This window comes from Haplochromis burtoni, unplaced genomic scaffold (genome assembly GCF_018398535.1).
Source record: "Haplochromis burtoni strain Fernald_Lab_line unplaced genomic scaffold, NCSU_Asbu1 Contig_115, whole genome shotgun sequence".
In the NCBI taxonomy this organism is placed as follows: Eukaryota; Metazoa; Chordata; class Actinopteri; order Cichliformes; family Cichlidae; genus Haplochromis; species Haplochromis burtoni.
In genome coordinates, this window is record NW_024582476.1 from 1,187,721 (window position 1) to 1,203,402 (window position 15,682).

The 15,682-nt window shown below is 41.4% G+C and overlaps 1 protein-coding gene across 5 annotated transcripts in view; it reads right to left on the minus strand.

The window, feature by feature from the left end:
• The window catches only part of ncor1 (nuclear receptor corepressor 1), a 60,625-nt gene that overhangs the window by 15,370 nt on the left and 29,573 nt on the right, over positions 1-15,682 (minus strand). For 4 of the 5 annotated variants that reach the window (XM_005928475.3, XM_014335551.2, XM_005928474.3 and 1 more), the window contains exons 15-22: positions 9,374-9,504; positions 8,615-8,910; positions 5,529-5,594; positions 3,196-3,332; positions 2,985-3,078; positions 767-1,202; positions 511-637; positions 113-230 (exon numbers count right to left, since the gene is read on the minus strand). In XM_005928475.3, coding sequence (XP_005928537.1) covers positions 113-230; positions 511-637; positions 767-1,202; positions 2,985-3,078; positions 3,196-3,332; positions 5,529-5,594; positions 8,615-8,910; positions 9,374-9,504 — 1,405 coding nt within the window. The remainder of the gene's footprint in view (positions 1-112; positions 231-510; positions 638-766; positions 1,203-2,984; positions 3,079-3,195; positions 3,333-5,528; positions 5,595-8,614; positions 8,911-9,373; positions 9,505-15,682) is intronic. The other variant, XM_014335550.2, reaches the window with a different exon arrangement.

Below are 15,682 nucleotides of genomic sequence, written 5' to 3' on the forward strand. Positions count from 1 at the left end.
TAGGCTATAAATAGTTCACTGTTAGCAGCAGCAGCAGAGAACAATGAGGATAGAGCACTGAGAAGGCAACAGGAAATGTGAGCGTTGAACGAGGATAGTTTTACTTTCTTACCATGGTCCTGCCTTTGCTTCTCTTCCTGGTGCGCTGACTCATGCACTGCTTTGATCTGGTGTTGCAACATGGCGTAACCACTGATGGGCACGCCACCAGTGCCAAATGGACCAGGCACCTAAAGTATTAAGAAGGGGGAGAAGTCCATGAGTCCGGAAGCCAGATATGAACTAAGTGAGATAATGAAGCACTGCAGGGAAGCAATTCCAGAACACGTTTAATAAACATACAAATATTATTGTTTTCATTCAATAAAAACCTTAATAGAAAAACTGTTTCCACACACAGTGGAACTGTTTGCCATGTATTACATAGTGCTTACACTATAAAGGCCTGTAGTTTTTTTGTTGTAGTTTTTTTTTTTGTCTGAGAATGATCCTTCTGAAAAAGTTACCAACCATGGGTGGTATTGAAGCTGCCCGCTGATGCAGCTGATCGATGTTGAGCTGGGTTTGCTTAGGTGAAGGCACCAACACCGAGCCTGGAGGGTTAAGCAACGAAGGCTTTTCCATGGAGAATATTCTGCTGCGTGAGACAAAATATAGACGTTTAAAATAATTTGACAGCATTCTTTTTGGAAAATGCAGTTATTCACACACAACATGAACGCGTGAACAGGGAGCTTATGCTATGAAATTTGCTATGAAAATTCACCTGTGCCTTTCAGGCTCTGCTTCAACATCCTCATCAGCACTGCAGGTGGCGCTGGAGTCATTATCTGAGTGGAGCCTTTCGCCATGATCTCCCTTTTCGCCTTTCTCCTTGATACCGGGCTCCATCTTCACTTTAACCTCTTCGAGATTCATAACCACATCCAGAGGTTCCGTTTTAGGATGTACTGAGCCTGCAAAGGAAGTCACCCTGGCTTTTTCCTCCTGAGATCCCACCTCGCCCTCTGGGATTTTCTCTTGTTTCACTGTGAATTCGCATGGAGGCTCTGGAGCCTTCCCATTGCTAGTCTGGCCTTTGTCCTGGTCAGCACACTGAGTATCTCCTGCAGCGCCGTCTGCCCTCTTGGAGTCACCGGACTTTGAGGAGTCAGCCTGAGAGGGGGAAGGGGCGCTCTCTGTATCAGAGCTGTTGTCACCTCCTAAGGAAGCACCCAAGGACAAATTAATACATGACAAACAATTAATGAAGTTACTAAAACTCACAGGACTTTTCTAAACTCCTTCTAACAATGAAAATAAATATAGACATCCTGACATAAATCAAAACAAGAGCAGATACTCTAAGATTAATCATATAAAGAAGACGCGATTGGATCGTGGAAATAATACAATTCAATGAATATTCCATGAAACCATTAAAACGTCAGCCATAATACAGCCTCCATGTATTAAGTCAAGAAAGAATGGGGTATTTATATCAAACTCACATAGCATGAAACCCCAGACAGAAAATCTACAACAGGACCTAAACATTCACTTTACCCATTTGAAATGTATTCACATGCATTCACGCTTAGGCACACATGTGATTGCCACTTATTGCAAAACACCATATTTTGTTTATCGCTGATAATATTTGCCTGTGCTATGTTCAAGGTCTCACAACCGCAAGCACAACCTTGAAAGATAAAAAGAAATCATAAGCTCAGTTCACACCTAAGCTTAGATAACTGCAATCTATGCGGATGTACAGTATTGCAAACAAAACAGAAAGCTTAAAGTGATAAAAAATAAAAAAATAAATTCACATCCAGAAACCACATGTTTAAAACCTGTCTGCCCGTCTCGGTTTGCATATTGGTCAGAGGGCCCGGTGGCGCCAGTGTCCGGCAGCCTCGCCTCTGTCAGTGCGCCCCAGGGTGGCTGTGGCTACAATGTAGCTTGCCATCACCAGTGTGTGAATGTGTGTGTGAATGGGTGGATGACTGGATATGTAAAGCGCTTTGGGGTCCTTAGGGACTAGTAAAGCGCTATATAAATACAGGCCATTTACCATATTGTCTAGCTGCAGCTGTTACCATGGTGATGGTAGTCCAGATTTGTAGATCCATTCAATGCATCAAACCAAAAATCAAAGAAGCAGCTTTACAAAATATCCAAATGGTAAATCACGATGTTTATAGTTATGAGAGTTTTATTAATGCCTTTGATGGCCTAATGTGTAACTTTATAAAGTGAGATCTGTGACGTGTAGATCACCAGCAGTACCTGATTTCCATCAGATGTAGATAAAGTCAACATTGCGACGTCGCCGCAGTTATCTTGTAAAGCAGAGTTTGTTTAAATTATAGTCGAAGTGTCCAAAGTCTGTAAACCATTTCTTAAACTTGGTTTGATGTTGTTGGTTTTTTGCAGAAAAAAAACATCAAAAACACTGTGCTGTTAGAAAAAGAAAAAGAAAAAATGCCTTCATGCCTTCACCATGTAAACCCAGCAGAGATAAGGATTTCTGGAAGTGAGGGAGGCAGGTAGACAGGCAGGCTTGTTTGCTTGTTGGATCAAACAAGTGGGACCAGCACTTTGTGTTCAAAGAGTGGGCTTTCTTCAGTCTTCAAAGCTACAAACTGTTATGCAACAGGCACCTATGTAGTCTGAATTAGTTCATATCTTTAGTCTCTTCCTCTACTCGTTGCCTTTTTGCATTTGATCTCTTTTCCACTCACTTATTAAAACTACTGTCAGTACAGAGCAAGCCCACTGCCATCAACCCAGAGGAAACACTTAAATGACAAATAGACGTTTGGATCGAGCTTCACAGATTTCTTCTAAACTCTTTACTTAACATTTGAGATCAAGCACTATGCTTCAAAGCTCATAATCAAGAATCTATCACACGATGAAGACGTGCAGTCTTTACAACCCAAAAAGAGTTCTTAAGAATGTGTGTGATTGTTATGTGTTATCTTATCCATCTCTCTGACCTTCACTGTCCTCTGCATTGTCCTCATCATCATCCGGTGATTGCGTGGCTAGACCTTCACCTTGAGACCTATCAGCACGAGCCTTTCGTGTATCCTGGGAACCAAAAAACACGTAAACAAAAAAATTTATTTAATAAAATACATTCATTCATACAGAGTTACAACAGCTTAAAGACAGCCTGCAACTGAATCCAGATTACAATCAGCTTACCTGCTTATGCTGTTGCAACAGGTTGTCCAAGTTGTGACGTCTCTTGTAATTGAAATAGAAGTTCTTGCACTGTGCCTCGCTTTTGGTGCCCACCATTTTGGCAATAGCTGTCCAGTTTCGCCCATGCTCAACAAGCCCTGGTGCAGGACGGAGAGAGATGATGCAAAATCAAAAATCTAACTTGAATACTTGGTAAAATACAAATTAACAAGGCATTTCATGTTTAATAATACAAACTAATGCCAGACAGGACTTTACAAAATCACGATGGACACTGTATTCAATCGAGGTTTGGCTGCAGTAATGTAAAAGGCACTGCAGAAAGGACAAGTTTTAAAAGCCTTATTTAGCGTGAACATGCAGTAATGGTTCTCATGCTGTGTCAGAACCTCCAATGTGGCTCTGGAAGATGATCTCAGTTAAATCTTAACGATATCTTTTAACAAATAAAAGCATCACCACAAAAATTACACTACACTCTTGGGATCCCCGCTGCTGCGATTTGCTGTTGGTCTTCCCCATCCTGCACAATCAGCTTTAATGGTCCCACTAAACTTTGAAATTATTCTTTCACCCTACAGTCAATTGGAAGACTTCCATTTACCTTTAGAGCAGCTCTTCTCTAAATCCTGTAACCCATGTGACCTCTCTCTCCCGCCCAATCCCACTAAGATAAAGGATACTGGCAGCTTGACAAATCGCTGCACAGCTAAAGACAAAACCTCATTAATGTTCCAGTTCAGAGCAGCTCTCGTTTTTTTTTTTTTTGTTTGGGGGGTGTACTTGAATACAGTAAACTCACTCTATCCGATCACCACTTAGCTTATCTGCTTTGATCACTATGACAAGTTAATTAGCCAATATTGTTACAGCCCTGGTCATATTTTTCCTGTGCTGCTGTAACTGCTCTGGTACTATATTTAACGAATACTCCTTCCACATAATCACAACTGTGCCAGATGTTTCATAGTATTTCTCAGTGCTGTGCACAAACAGCATATGTCTTGAGATTAATTTACAATCAGTGGCTCACACGTTCATAGTAATCATTGACAAATCAAGTTATGGTGCTGTGAGCACAGCACTAAATCTGAAGGCAGAAACTGGGAAACAATCAAGTGAACTTCTTCTAAAAGCTAATCGAAGAAAGTGTCACTGTTTCTTGTGTTACCAAGACAACATTCAATCCAGTTATATATTCAAAATATCCGTAATACACTTAGCAATAAAAGGCCTTTGTGAGCTTTATAACTTCAATGTGGTAGCTGCTCTGGTCTGGCTGATTTTAACACCTCAGATTTCGCTGAGGAACTAGGGGTATATGGCCTACCAACAATACATAGGCTGTATTACATCAGCTTAAACGAAAGTGATTATACCAAATTCTAATTATACTAATATCACATTTTAGTAAAAGGTGTGAAATCATCCAGACAACAATAAAGAACTGCAATGCAATGACCTTCATCTGAGGGGATGTTCTGATTTGACTACCAAGCTTGGCACGTCTCAGCCTTGTAATAACACCAAGGCTTATTCAGATAAACAAATCAAGTTACTCAGAGGTAAACTGTTCACTGGGCCTGCCTGATCAGCCACATGTGGCAGCATAAAGGTGATTTCCGAACCTGCTATGTTATATGACTTTCCTGTCTGAGGAGATGATATCCACTCGTATTTTTGGAAAGGTGGAGCAAATCGAAACACGCAACAGTCTTAATTTTTCAACATGAATCCATTTGTTTACTCTGCCAATCTATCCTGAATAAGAACCTATCACCAGCAAATCCAAGCAGAAAGGGGCAAGCGTAGGCATACTTGTGTGGCATGAGCTGACTAAAGACATGCAAAGACATAACCTTAGACCAAGCGACGCGTGCAATGAATATTTCGAAGACTTGTTGAAGTAACTTTCACTTTTTTTTCCCTTTCTGTTTTTTAGAGAATCTGAAAAGCGTCTGAACCTGAATAATAGATAGAGATCTTTGAAGGAAACCGTCACGGTCTGCTGCTTCCTGGATGGCCTTAATAGATCACTTCTGAGAAGTCAGCAATGCAGCTAAAAGGGCGGGGGGCGGACTACAGGCTCTCCAACAGTTTCCAGTAAAGCACCAGGAATAGTTTTTATTTGTGTGAATGCATGTGCGCAGTCATTCCCGTTTGCATGTAGGAAACGGGCAGGGCAACGCAATATCAGATAATCAAAGCGGATGGAAAAAGGCGGGAGATGGAGGGAAAAACACAATCGTAAGAAGCAGAGGCGTCTCAGCCGCACAGTGATAACAGGAAGGACAAAGACATAAAGGAAAGAGAGTAGTTCATTAAAGCAGTACCTTTTTTGGCAACCTCCATCTCCTCCTCGGTCCAGCGAGAAGTTTCTCCGGTTTCACCAGCGCCAGCTAAATAACAAAGACAGACACAGCCCCATCAGCACTGATAGAAGGAGAGAGGGGAAAAAAAGCAATAGAAAGTGAAGGAGGGAGGGTGACGGTGAGAGAGTGACAGTTCTTTCTTCAGTCGTCTTCTTCTCATGGCCGCTAATCTAATAATCTGTTTACATTCAGGGGCTGCCGAGACCTGCTCCCTCACTTACACTCTCGCTCTAGCTTACTCTCCTCCTCTCATTTTCTCCTGCTTTCTCGTTCTCTCTCCTTCCCCACAGCCCTGAGCAAGCCCTGCTCCTCTCTAATCCGAGAGGGGAGGGCCTTGGTCAGCTGATGTAGCACCAGATAGTTGAGAGCCATGCCTCCCTCTTTGGGAAATGGCCTTGGATGGAGACAAATAGACAGAACAGCCAACCCAAAAACCCTCCCGCGTGCACAGATACACGCTCCTCCCCTTTGCCTTGGCTTGATTACACAGTTCATTGCCCCGCCTCTAACAAAATTCACAGAAGAGCACGGTAAGTGTGGAGGGGGCTGAATGAACTCTAGCCCACTCTCCTCTATGGCACCCACTGAGACTGTGTAAACATTTGGACAAATATAGCTGCAGATGTACCCTTGACATTAAGAGGTGGTCTGCCCCCTTCAAACCCACCAATCTTGAAGACGAGATCAATTCTCACTGTTCAGACTTCTCCTACCACACTGTGTTTTACTTTTAGTTAAGCAAATGTCTACCAGACTAAGCTTTCTTCTTCACTGACGAAATGCACCCCACTACAGGGGAGGCCCCTCTAGAGTGGCTCTTAATCAGTCGGACATGAAAACAGAGTGTCCGCCTACAGCATAGCATGTGGCCTAATGACATATATATATATACACACACACACCAGCCCCCAAAAGAGAATCCAAGCCCCCACTGAATCAGCAGCTTCCTCAATCTGCTTGGCCCCATTTCAGCTAGGCAACACTGACAGATAGCTACCCTTTTGCCCACGTACTTCTAAGAAACATCATGGCTGCAGGGGTTACTGAGCAAGTAAACAGTCCCACTCAAAATCCACAATGTAGTCATTAAAGGAGATTAGGTTTGACAAGTCCTACATAAACCAGGATAGAAAGGGTTTGAAGCATGGGTGGACACTGTAAAGGGTTAAAGAGGACATGAAATGCTACATATATAAAGGCTAATTTACATCATGGAGCCCTGCTCTCAAAAACTGACGCAGAAAACACTCTGTGTGTGAAGCTGGATTTAAGAAATAAGTGCTTAAAGTTCAAGTTTTAAAAATATGTTTAGCACCATCTTCTGTCAATACGGAACGTGACATCCTGTGGTTGGATGGTTGGTTGCGGCTAATAGCTAGCATAAACTAATGTAAGTCTAACTAGTGACAGAATCAATAAATCAGAGAAATCAGCTGACGTGATCTGCAATATTTTATGTAATAAAATAATCTTTCTTTGCCCAAACACAGCCAAACAGTTTACTACATACATAACAACACCACACCACAAACATAACTAAGTTTCTTACCAAAGCACAATCAGGAATCCCATCAGCAGTATGTGGGAAGAAAAATTAGGTCGAAGTGTGCGATAGACAGAAAGAAAACAAACAAAAACAAAGTGGAGGCTCTGAGGAAGAGATGCCACAATTTTTGGAGACCTTTTGTTTTTTCTTCACATTATCTCATTGACTTCATTACTTCATATTAGAAGTAAGGAAAAGCGAAGACCAAATGTAAGTGGACATGCCGATGGATGTCAGGATTTCCAATGGTCTTTGGTAAGAAACCAAACAGTTTACAACATCGCAGGTTACTACATGTGTACGCTCGTAGCAACCTTTGATCTTGTAAACTGTTTGGTTGTGTTGGGAAAAGAGAGAATATTTTATTGTATAAAATAGCGCTGATCGCATCATGCAAACATCTGCTTTGTCAGGTTATTATACGGCTCGGTGTTGGCTGGAGTGTTGGACTCCAGCTTTTCGGACTGGTGACTCCAACAGGTTCTCCTCCACACATTCATAAGGTGCTTTAGAAATCCAAACATTGCAGCTAGCAGATGGATTTTCCCATTTGAGTTCAGCTAGCCAAACAACATAAAGCAACTTACTGCTAAGGAGAGTGAAAATGGACAGTATATCCTCTTTTTCTAAACATAAAACTCATTGTTGCAGCCAGGGGCAGCACAAAAGTGATCCCCCTAAACTGACCTTTAGTTTTAGTGTCCTTATTTTCCCCTCAGTTATCGATTCTGTCACTAGTTAGCTAACATAAACTATTGTTAAGTCTATTAGCCGCAACCAACCAACCACAGGACGTTGCGTTCTGTACTGACAGAAGATGGCACTAAACACGGGTGGCAGAAGAGTGCTTCAATTATAAGAGAAACTTGAAAGACAGGGAGCTGGGTAACTGGTAACCTGAGCTATCACCCTCAGAGCGACAGACGTCAACTACTGAAAGTGTGTAAAGGAGTACCATGACACTGAGTACCTGAGCTAACTTTCCATTTTAAACTATTCCCACCTTTAAAGTCTACACATTTTTAATGAGAAGAAATCCAACAGAGCAATATTCTAACACATCGTGTACCAAAGTCTTTCTAGAAGCTGACACATGGCAGCCATTTTAAATGACCACAAGAACTTATTTAGCCAGTCAGTTTGAATTATTATTGTTTTTTCCTCTGGAAGTTTAAACGACACCTTCTCGGATGTAGAACTTTCATGCACAAGTATGAGTTTAGCACTCTTTGAGTGTTATGTCTCTATTGCAACCTTGTTTTAATAGGTATTCATGTTAGCTCATAATACAAGAAGTGACGAGAGAAAAATTAAGTGCAGTTTGCTTTCGCTGACAGATTGCTGTGGGTCATGTTTAAAATGTTCCAACTATGTATACTTTCATAGTATTGAATTGCTTTTGTTCACATTTTAATCCCATTCCCTAAATAGTATACGACTGAATGTGGTGCACAAAAATTCACAACACTCCAGACCCCCTCTCTATCCTGAGAGTATTCACCTTTAGCAGCATCCATGGAAGCTACTGGAGTCTGGGGTTTTGCAGGCTCCTTCATGGCCTTCTGAGCTGGATCGGTTTTAGGGAACTGTGGTGGATCTGGCAAGGAAGGCTCGGGGGCAGTGGGAGGTGCTTCCTCAGCTGCCACAGATGCAGCCTCATTGGCCATGGAGCGTGTGGTGATCCTTCCCTTACGGCGTCCCTGGCTGTTGGCAGTCTTCCTGCCACGCGGCGTGTTTTGCTCCTTTCCGTCGTCGTCTTCCCCACCGTCACACTTTTCTTTGTCCTTGCCAATGTCCCTGTGGTTTTGGACAGGGAAACACAGCTTTTAGCTGTTGGTACTGCAAATATCTATTCGCTTTTGGCTCCGCAATAACAAGCTCTCTTACGGTAACCTGTTCTTTCTCCTCGCTGACTGAACACACACACATACACACACCTTATTAGAGATTGGGCGTAGACAATCTGGACAGACAAATTTACAAGTTAGCAAGTTGTCTGTCTATTAGCCAAGAACCACTAATATACACTGCAATACACCTTAATTTAAAGTACAAAAGTGTACAGGGTCGCTGGGTATCAAAAGTGAACTCTTTCCTAATAACTACAGCTAACTGAAAGCAGTGAAATATAATACAGCATATGTAACCATGACATCCTTTCTCACAGAGTGAATGGATCAAACACTGACATCAAACAAACAGGACTTTTACCTGCAGGGCCTAATGGTGACACGAGGACAAACAACTATTCATAACTCACCTAGAATCCTCCTTTTCATCTTTCTCTTCCTCGTCCTTCTTTTCCTCGTCCTCTTTTTTCTCTGACTTCTCAGACTTGTCCTCTTCGTTCTTCTCGTCTGACTTGTCTTCTTGTGAGGGACGTGTTATTTGCTGAAGACAAGAGCACATGGGGGAAATATTGAGCATTAAGAAGTAGCATTAAGTACAGTGTGGATTAGTTAAAGACATTTTATTTGTTCAAACTTAGTATAATCTCTAAAAATGCATTCTTCATATGAAAATGCAGAATCTGACAAGATTTTTGGTAGTACAAGCTTTCAGTTTATAATCTGCTTGTAGTCAAGGTGCCACTGAACCACCCTGTTTGTGTAGGCTTTGCTTCCATGTAGTTTAACAGCCCGTGCGGAGCACAAAAAACAGGATTGCATTTGTCAGAATGCACCAGATAACCATCGGCTAACATCTTAGCAATGTCGATTGTCCATTTGAAATTATCTGCATTCACAAACAACAACCAGCGGATATGAATGGGAATTTTTGCCTGGATATCCGTTGGCTACACTGGAAGAACCAAAAAATTGGCCGCTCTCCCAGAGGCTACAGACGAAAGTCAGCAGACCAGCCGATGGCTTCCAAGATTGATATAAATCAAGAACTCAAAGAGGGAGACTATTATACAGGGCAAAGTCTTATCAATGCTTCAATTCAAATGTAAAAATCTACCCAGTAAGACACTTCAAGCAGTTCCAACCACTACAAAAGCATTTTATCTTTCTCCCCCCTCAAAGGGCTTGTTTCACCTTCCGCCAGTCTGATGCTGCTTCACTATCATACAGCACAACCTAAACAGTAACGTTAAATGTTCAGTAATAAAACGATAAAAACAAATGTTGCCCCTCATTGATTACTCTTACTTTTCATCTGCACAAATTACAGCAAAACTCAAAATATGGCAGAAGATTAACAAGCTTTGTACACTCTTCTTTAGATGTGACCCTATACTGTATTTTTATTATCCAGCATAAACAACCGATATTGCAGACAGTGTTCTCTTTTATGTGTTTGTCCTAATTACAGAATGAAGAACCCTGATGTGTGGCCAGTTCTCGTGTCTCACTTAACTATTCATGAACTTTATATCATACTGCCAACAGATAACAAGAGCAGCTTGAGACTGCTTGAGTAGTCCTGCAAACAAACAAACAAACTGCATCAAAGCAAATTAGTTCACTTAATACTAACTCACTCAATATTAAACCTATATGAATGGGGTGAAAATATCATTTGTATGTGAATTAAAAAGAAAAACAAAACACAAGCCAGATGGAGTGATTGAGGACAGAGCAGCATTCTTTATCATCATTGCTGGCGTGGTTCACCACAGAATGCTTTCTCCTGCCTGTTTCAGTGAAAGAGCTGCACTGCAACAAGTCTGGCTACGCCAAGCCAAAGATTCCATGCTGGTACCAGATGGGGCCAAGGAATGTGTTTCGCTCAATGGTAAAGGCAAAAGATATGGGCAGGAAAATAGAATGAAGACACGGGTACCACTTAGGGGAGAAGAAGAAGAAGAAAAAAAGGATGTGGCTGTCTTGTCTATTTTACAAAAACATGTCTCTGCACACAAGGAGTCTGGCTGTCTTGTTATACAGTAAAATCTACACAGCACAAAAAAAAGCAATAAGAAAACTGTAACATAGTTTAATGGAGTCAGCCTCGACTCCTGTAGAACAATAGTCTGTGTTCAACTTGAAGAACTAGTTGGCTGCTTTAGCCAGTCTGATAGTGTATCGGAGAGTTTTTACATCATAATGGACACACGCACACAGACACACACAGGAGAAATCAAATCAACAGTATGCGAGAAAACTGCACGTGGTGCTGTCCTCAAGTTTTCCCATAAACTCTATTAGTCTGTGCACAGAGCTTCCTTTAAATTAATTGTCCACATAACTGGAAACTTTGATGGTTCATGGTTGACGTTGTTGCAATTTGCTGTTTAACTGTCAAAACTGTTGATCACAAGCTACTTAAAAAAAAATCAATGTAATCCATGCTATCCATGTAACAATATTGCATAATATAGTGCCTATAATGTAATTGACTAATGACCTGTCCAGGGTGTAAACTTGCCTCTTGTGACCCTAAGTTGGATATGCAGTTAAGAAAATAGATGAATGAATCGATCGTGCAGTATGATGATGCAGCCTTTAAGTGTTGCATGCCTGAAGCTGGGATTACTAGTGGATGGATGGATTGATAGAGTACAACCTATCACTTGGATTTAACTCTTGACTCACTGTCTACCTACAGTAGCATGAGACGCTTGCTTTTTGGTCAGTTTTGCCAATTCACAGACCTTTCTTTGCAAAGGACAGCAGCCCAGTTTATTCTCCCCATGCATGTCCTTCTGTGAGGCGCTGTTCTGGTTTGGTCAGGGAATGCTCGTGTTTGCTTTGGAGATGGCCATAGAGCCATGGCATTCCTGCCTCTTCTCCCACACTGCGTAAAGAGCTTCTACACAGATGTTCTCCCAAAGTCAGCGAGTCCCTGTGGCTCTGTGGCTCTTCAGTGTTTTTAAATGAAGCTCTTTCCTGACCTGTCTTGAATATTTTAAGAGTTTTAATTTCTGCCGTCTTTTGCTGATTCACAAGTTGTATTTAATTTAGGAAATGACAGAGCCACAAGTCAATCTTCTTTTTCCTACCACAGAACTCAGGCCACCCGAGGAATCTCTCACTCTTTCTACAAACCATTCCACTGTGGGAATAGGAAATTTTAAAAAAACAAAAAGATTATTACTATGGATCATCTACAGTCCTAATATTCATTAGTTATTGCTATCACACATAAGACAAATACTAGGAAAACACATTTTTATAAGGATTCTGGTAAAGGAACCCAAAAAGATTAAAAACTGTCAAACCACTCCAAGTTCTATGAAAATGCTATGCACACCTGATGGTTTCTCCTAAGCACAGCGTAGCAACTTGTCCCAAAAAAAAAAGAAAAGAAAAGAAAGTTGCCATGGTTACTATCCAGCACTGCGTGGGGAAGAACTATAAACCAATAAAATCTACTTCATGGCTTCAAAAACTGGCAGGAAACTGAGAAAGAGGCTATTAAGGAATACTGTGGCAAAACAAACTGAAGGTCAAAGAGTAATCACCTTGCACAAGTAGAATGGTACAACCTGCAACCTCAGTTCATACCTTATGTGCTCTGTGTCTAGCTAAGAAATCACTTCTACTCCTTTACCACTGCTCATACAGAGGTTTCTTCTGAGTGTCAACACCTAAAGTGTCTATATAAACGATGATGGGTGACATCAGTATTATCATTTTCCCTGTTTACTATGGTTTATAAGGGTCCACCTGGGTCTGAGTTGAATACATTTTCTCATTTAGGAATGAATGGAATGCTCCAGTACAATACAATGTACCAGCTATGCGTGCACGTTTCACAGTGCCAGACAAATAAATAAAAATGTCTGCAAAATTCTTTGCTTTACACCTGATAGGTGAGGGTGGGTGGGCAATTTACCACAACACAAGTTGTTCTAATTGGACGCTTCTATCCTCTGACCAGGAGACGAAAGTGGTTTCTTCCAGGATAAGGTCGCCCGATCCCTATGTAGTTATGCGACTGGTTCTTATACAGCGCTACTACTACTTGAGCACACAAAGCTTTTTACACAACATGCCTCATTCACCCATTCATACTGAGATAAATGCATCGGAGAGAAACTTGGGGTTCAGTATCTTGCCCAAGGATACTTAAGTGTAGTTTATGATCAAGCAGAGGTAGTGCATTCGCTGTCTGCTCCACTCCAGGGTCTGCCCATCTGCCTGCAGAGAGGTCTGTTGCCAGATGGTGGCACTGTAAAAGTATGTGCTAAAACCAGTTTTGTGAGCCAACTCTTGCTTGTGCTGTTGTTAGTCAGCCAGCTAGCGGTGGAGGAGAGCGAAGTTATAATATATAAAAGATCTATAGTGAAACTGAGTGGTAAAAGTGGTTTTCACACAATTTCAGTCAAGTTAAATGCATATGAGGTACATGTTTAACAAAGTTCTCCAATACTACGACTAAAACACTTAATGAGGGAAGATCTATTGGAAGAATAGCTCCATATAAAGCCTCACCGATATTGGGCTGTCACAGATATACTGAATCTCAGTATATGCCATCCTGTTATGTACAGGTATGAAAACATAATGCAGCAACAAAAAAAATTTGGGATCATTTCAAAATGGTGCTATGACAGAATTTTTCCAGTAGGGGCTCCATTGTTTATGTTCCTCAGCACTGTCTAATGCACTTGAACCAAAGTAACACCACAGCTGAGGTAACTGTGGCTTTGTGGAAACTGGGGATGTATGCTTCAGTGGGAAATCTACACCCTAACTACATCGTAACTGCAATCCCCTCTGAAACTCTACCTTGTAACCTTCAGCATAACCCGATGTACACCTCCTCAGAATTGTAACTACATGATTCACGAGTCCGGAGCGGAATTAAAAACACGACATTCATTTAAGGTTATCGCGTGTTTTGTGAGCAAATGCTTTTGCATATTCGTAGTGTTTCCTCCCTTAAATGAAATATCTACTTTGCAAGTTGCCCTGTTGTCATCCGTTCTCGTAAAGTATAACCAAACTTTTGAGCGTTTGAGCCGCTTAGGCGCCATGTTTCCTGCCAGGTAAATGACGCTCCGCAACGTGGTGACATCATTCGGGGCGACTGGAATCGATAAGGGAATCGTTTGCAAAAATGGCAAACAATTCCAAGGAATCGAAACAGTGGGAACCGGTTCTCAACAAGAACTGGGTTTCGATACCCATCCCTAACCGTGATTGGCCTCTTGAGAACCATCAATTCCTCCTGTGCATTTCCAGCTATGTTTTTACCACAGTTTTGGGATTTATCAGTAAGAGATTACCAGCCATCATCCCAGTAATAATGAATAATAATCACTTCATCAGTATAAGGAATCACAAGTGACAAAAATTATCTGGCCTTATGTGAGGTAATGTACAAAAAAAGTGAAAAAACTTGAGAGACAAATATGTTTTCTTCTGGGGAAAAACAACTAAACAAAACAACCTGACCACTAGAAAGAGTGGAGACCCAGGAGGGAAAAAAGTCTCAGCATTTTATTTGTTTCCATCGGCTGACACTTTATTTAACACGACCACATGGTGATAAACACATAATGCAGCAGCACAACAGAAATGCTGGCAATGACGTTCGCCACTTGCGTAGGTTACTTTGTAGGCTCTACAGAGATTCCTCACAGAAATCCAAATTAGACCAAAGTTGCTAACTTTTTTTGAACTACACTGTGGAGCAGCTCATGAACCAATTACCACAGCAAAGCAGGACTCCGCATCTGAAAAACAGGGCTGATGGCCTGTTGGTGGGAAAACACGAGATGGGCAAAACAGAAGTAAGATTATTGTCCACAGATTTTAAAAAAAAACCGCAAAGCTAAAATGCGATGCTAAGTATATTTGGTTGGGCACTATGCCAAAGTAAAGTCTAAGTGTGGGAAACTCAGTATCAGCTGATATATTGATATCTGAATTTACTCCCTAACATTTGTATTGGCAATCAGCCAAAAACTCCAGGATCAGTCAGGGTATAGTTACATTGTTTTAATAAAGTTCCAGAAACGTATTTAATTATTGTCAAAGTCGAGGCTCGCTGAAGCCGTTTAAGCAGAATGATGTGGCCCGACATCTTACAACATCTCATATTTTTATTCAACTTGTCATCTGCTCGTGTATCTACTTGAGGATTAAATGTGCTTAAATATGCTAAATCTGTTAACGTGTAGTTAATGTCACTGCATGAACATGACATTGAAGCAATTTCCAATATTTTCTCAAAGCACATACAAAACAGGCATGACCACATATCATGGATTTGAATTTTTTTCAAAAAGAAGAAGAAAAAAAAAACATCGCAGCAGAGGTCCTAATACGTTTCAATAGGCAGGCGAAGAAACAGGCAACAGAGGAATCAAGAAATCAACTCCCAGACTAAAGCAACAGAAGTAAACTGGCTTCAACTCAAAACTAAAAACTCTGGTTTTACAGTTAGTGACATACCTGTAAGCTCATTTGCTGGTCATAAAAATCCCTTTCCTTCGCTGAGAGCCACAGCTTACCAGTGGTGCGAATGAGAATTTACCCTCCGGTGCTTCCATAGCGGTGGTAACGGTAGCAGTAGAGGGGGAGGACAGCACCATAGTAGAGCTCCTTAGAAGGGCTGCCGGGCCACGGCACAACCACACATATTCCGGGAAAGCGTGTCATCAGGCCGCTTA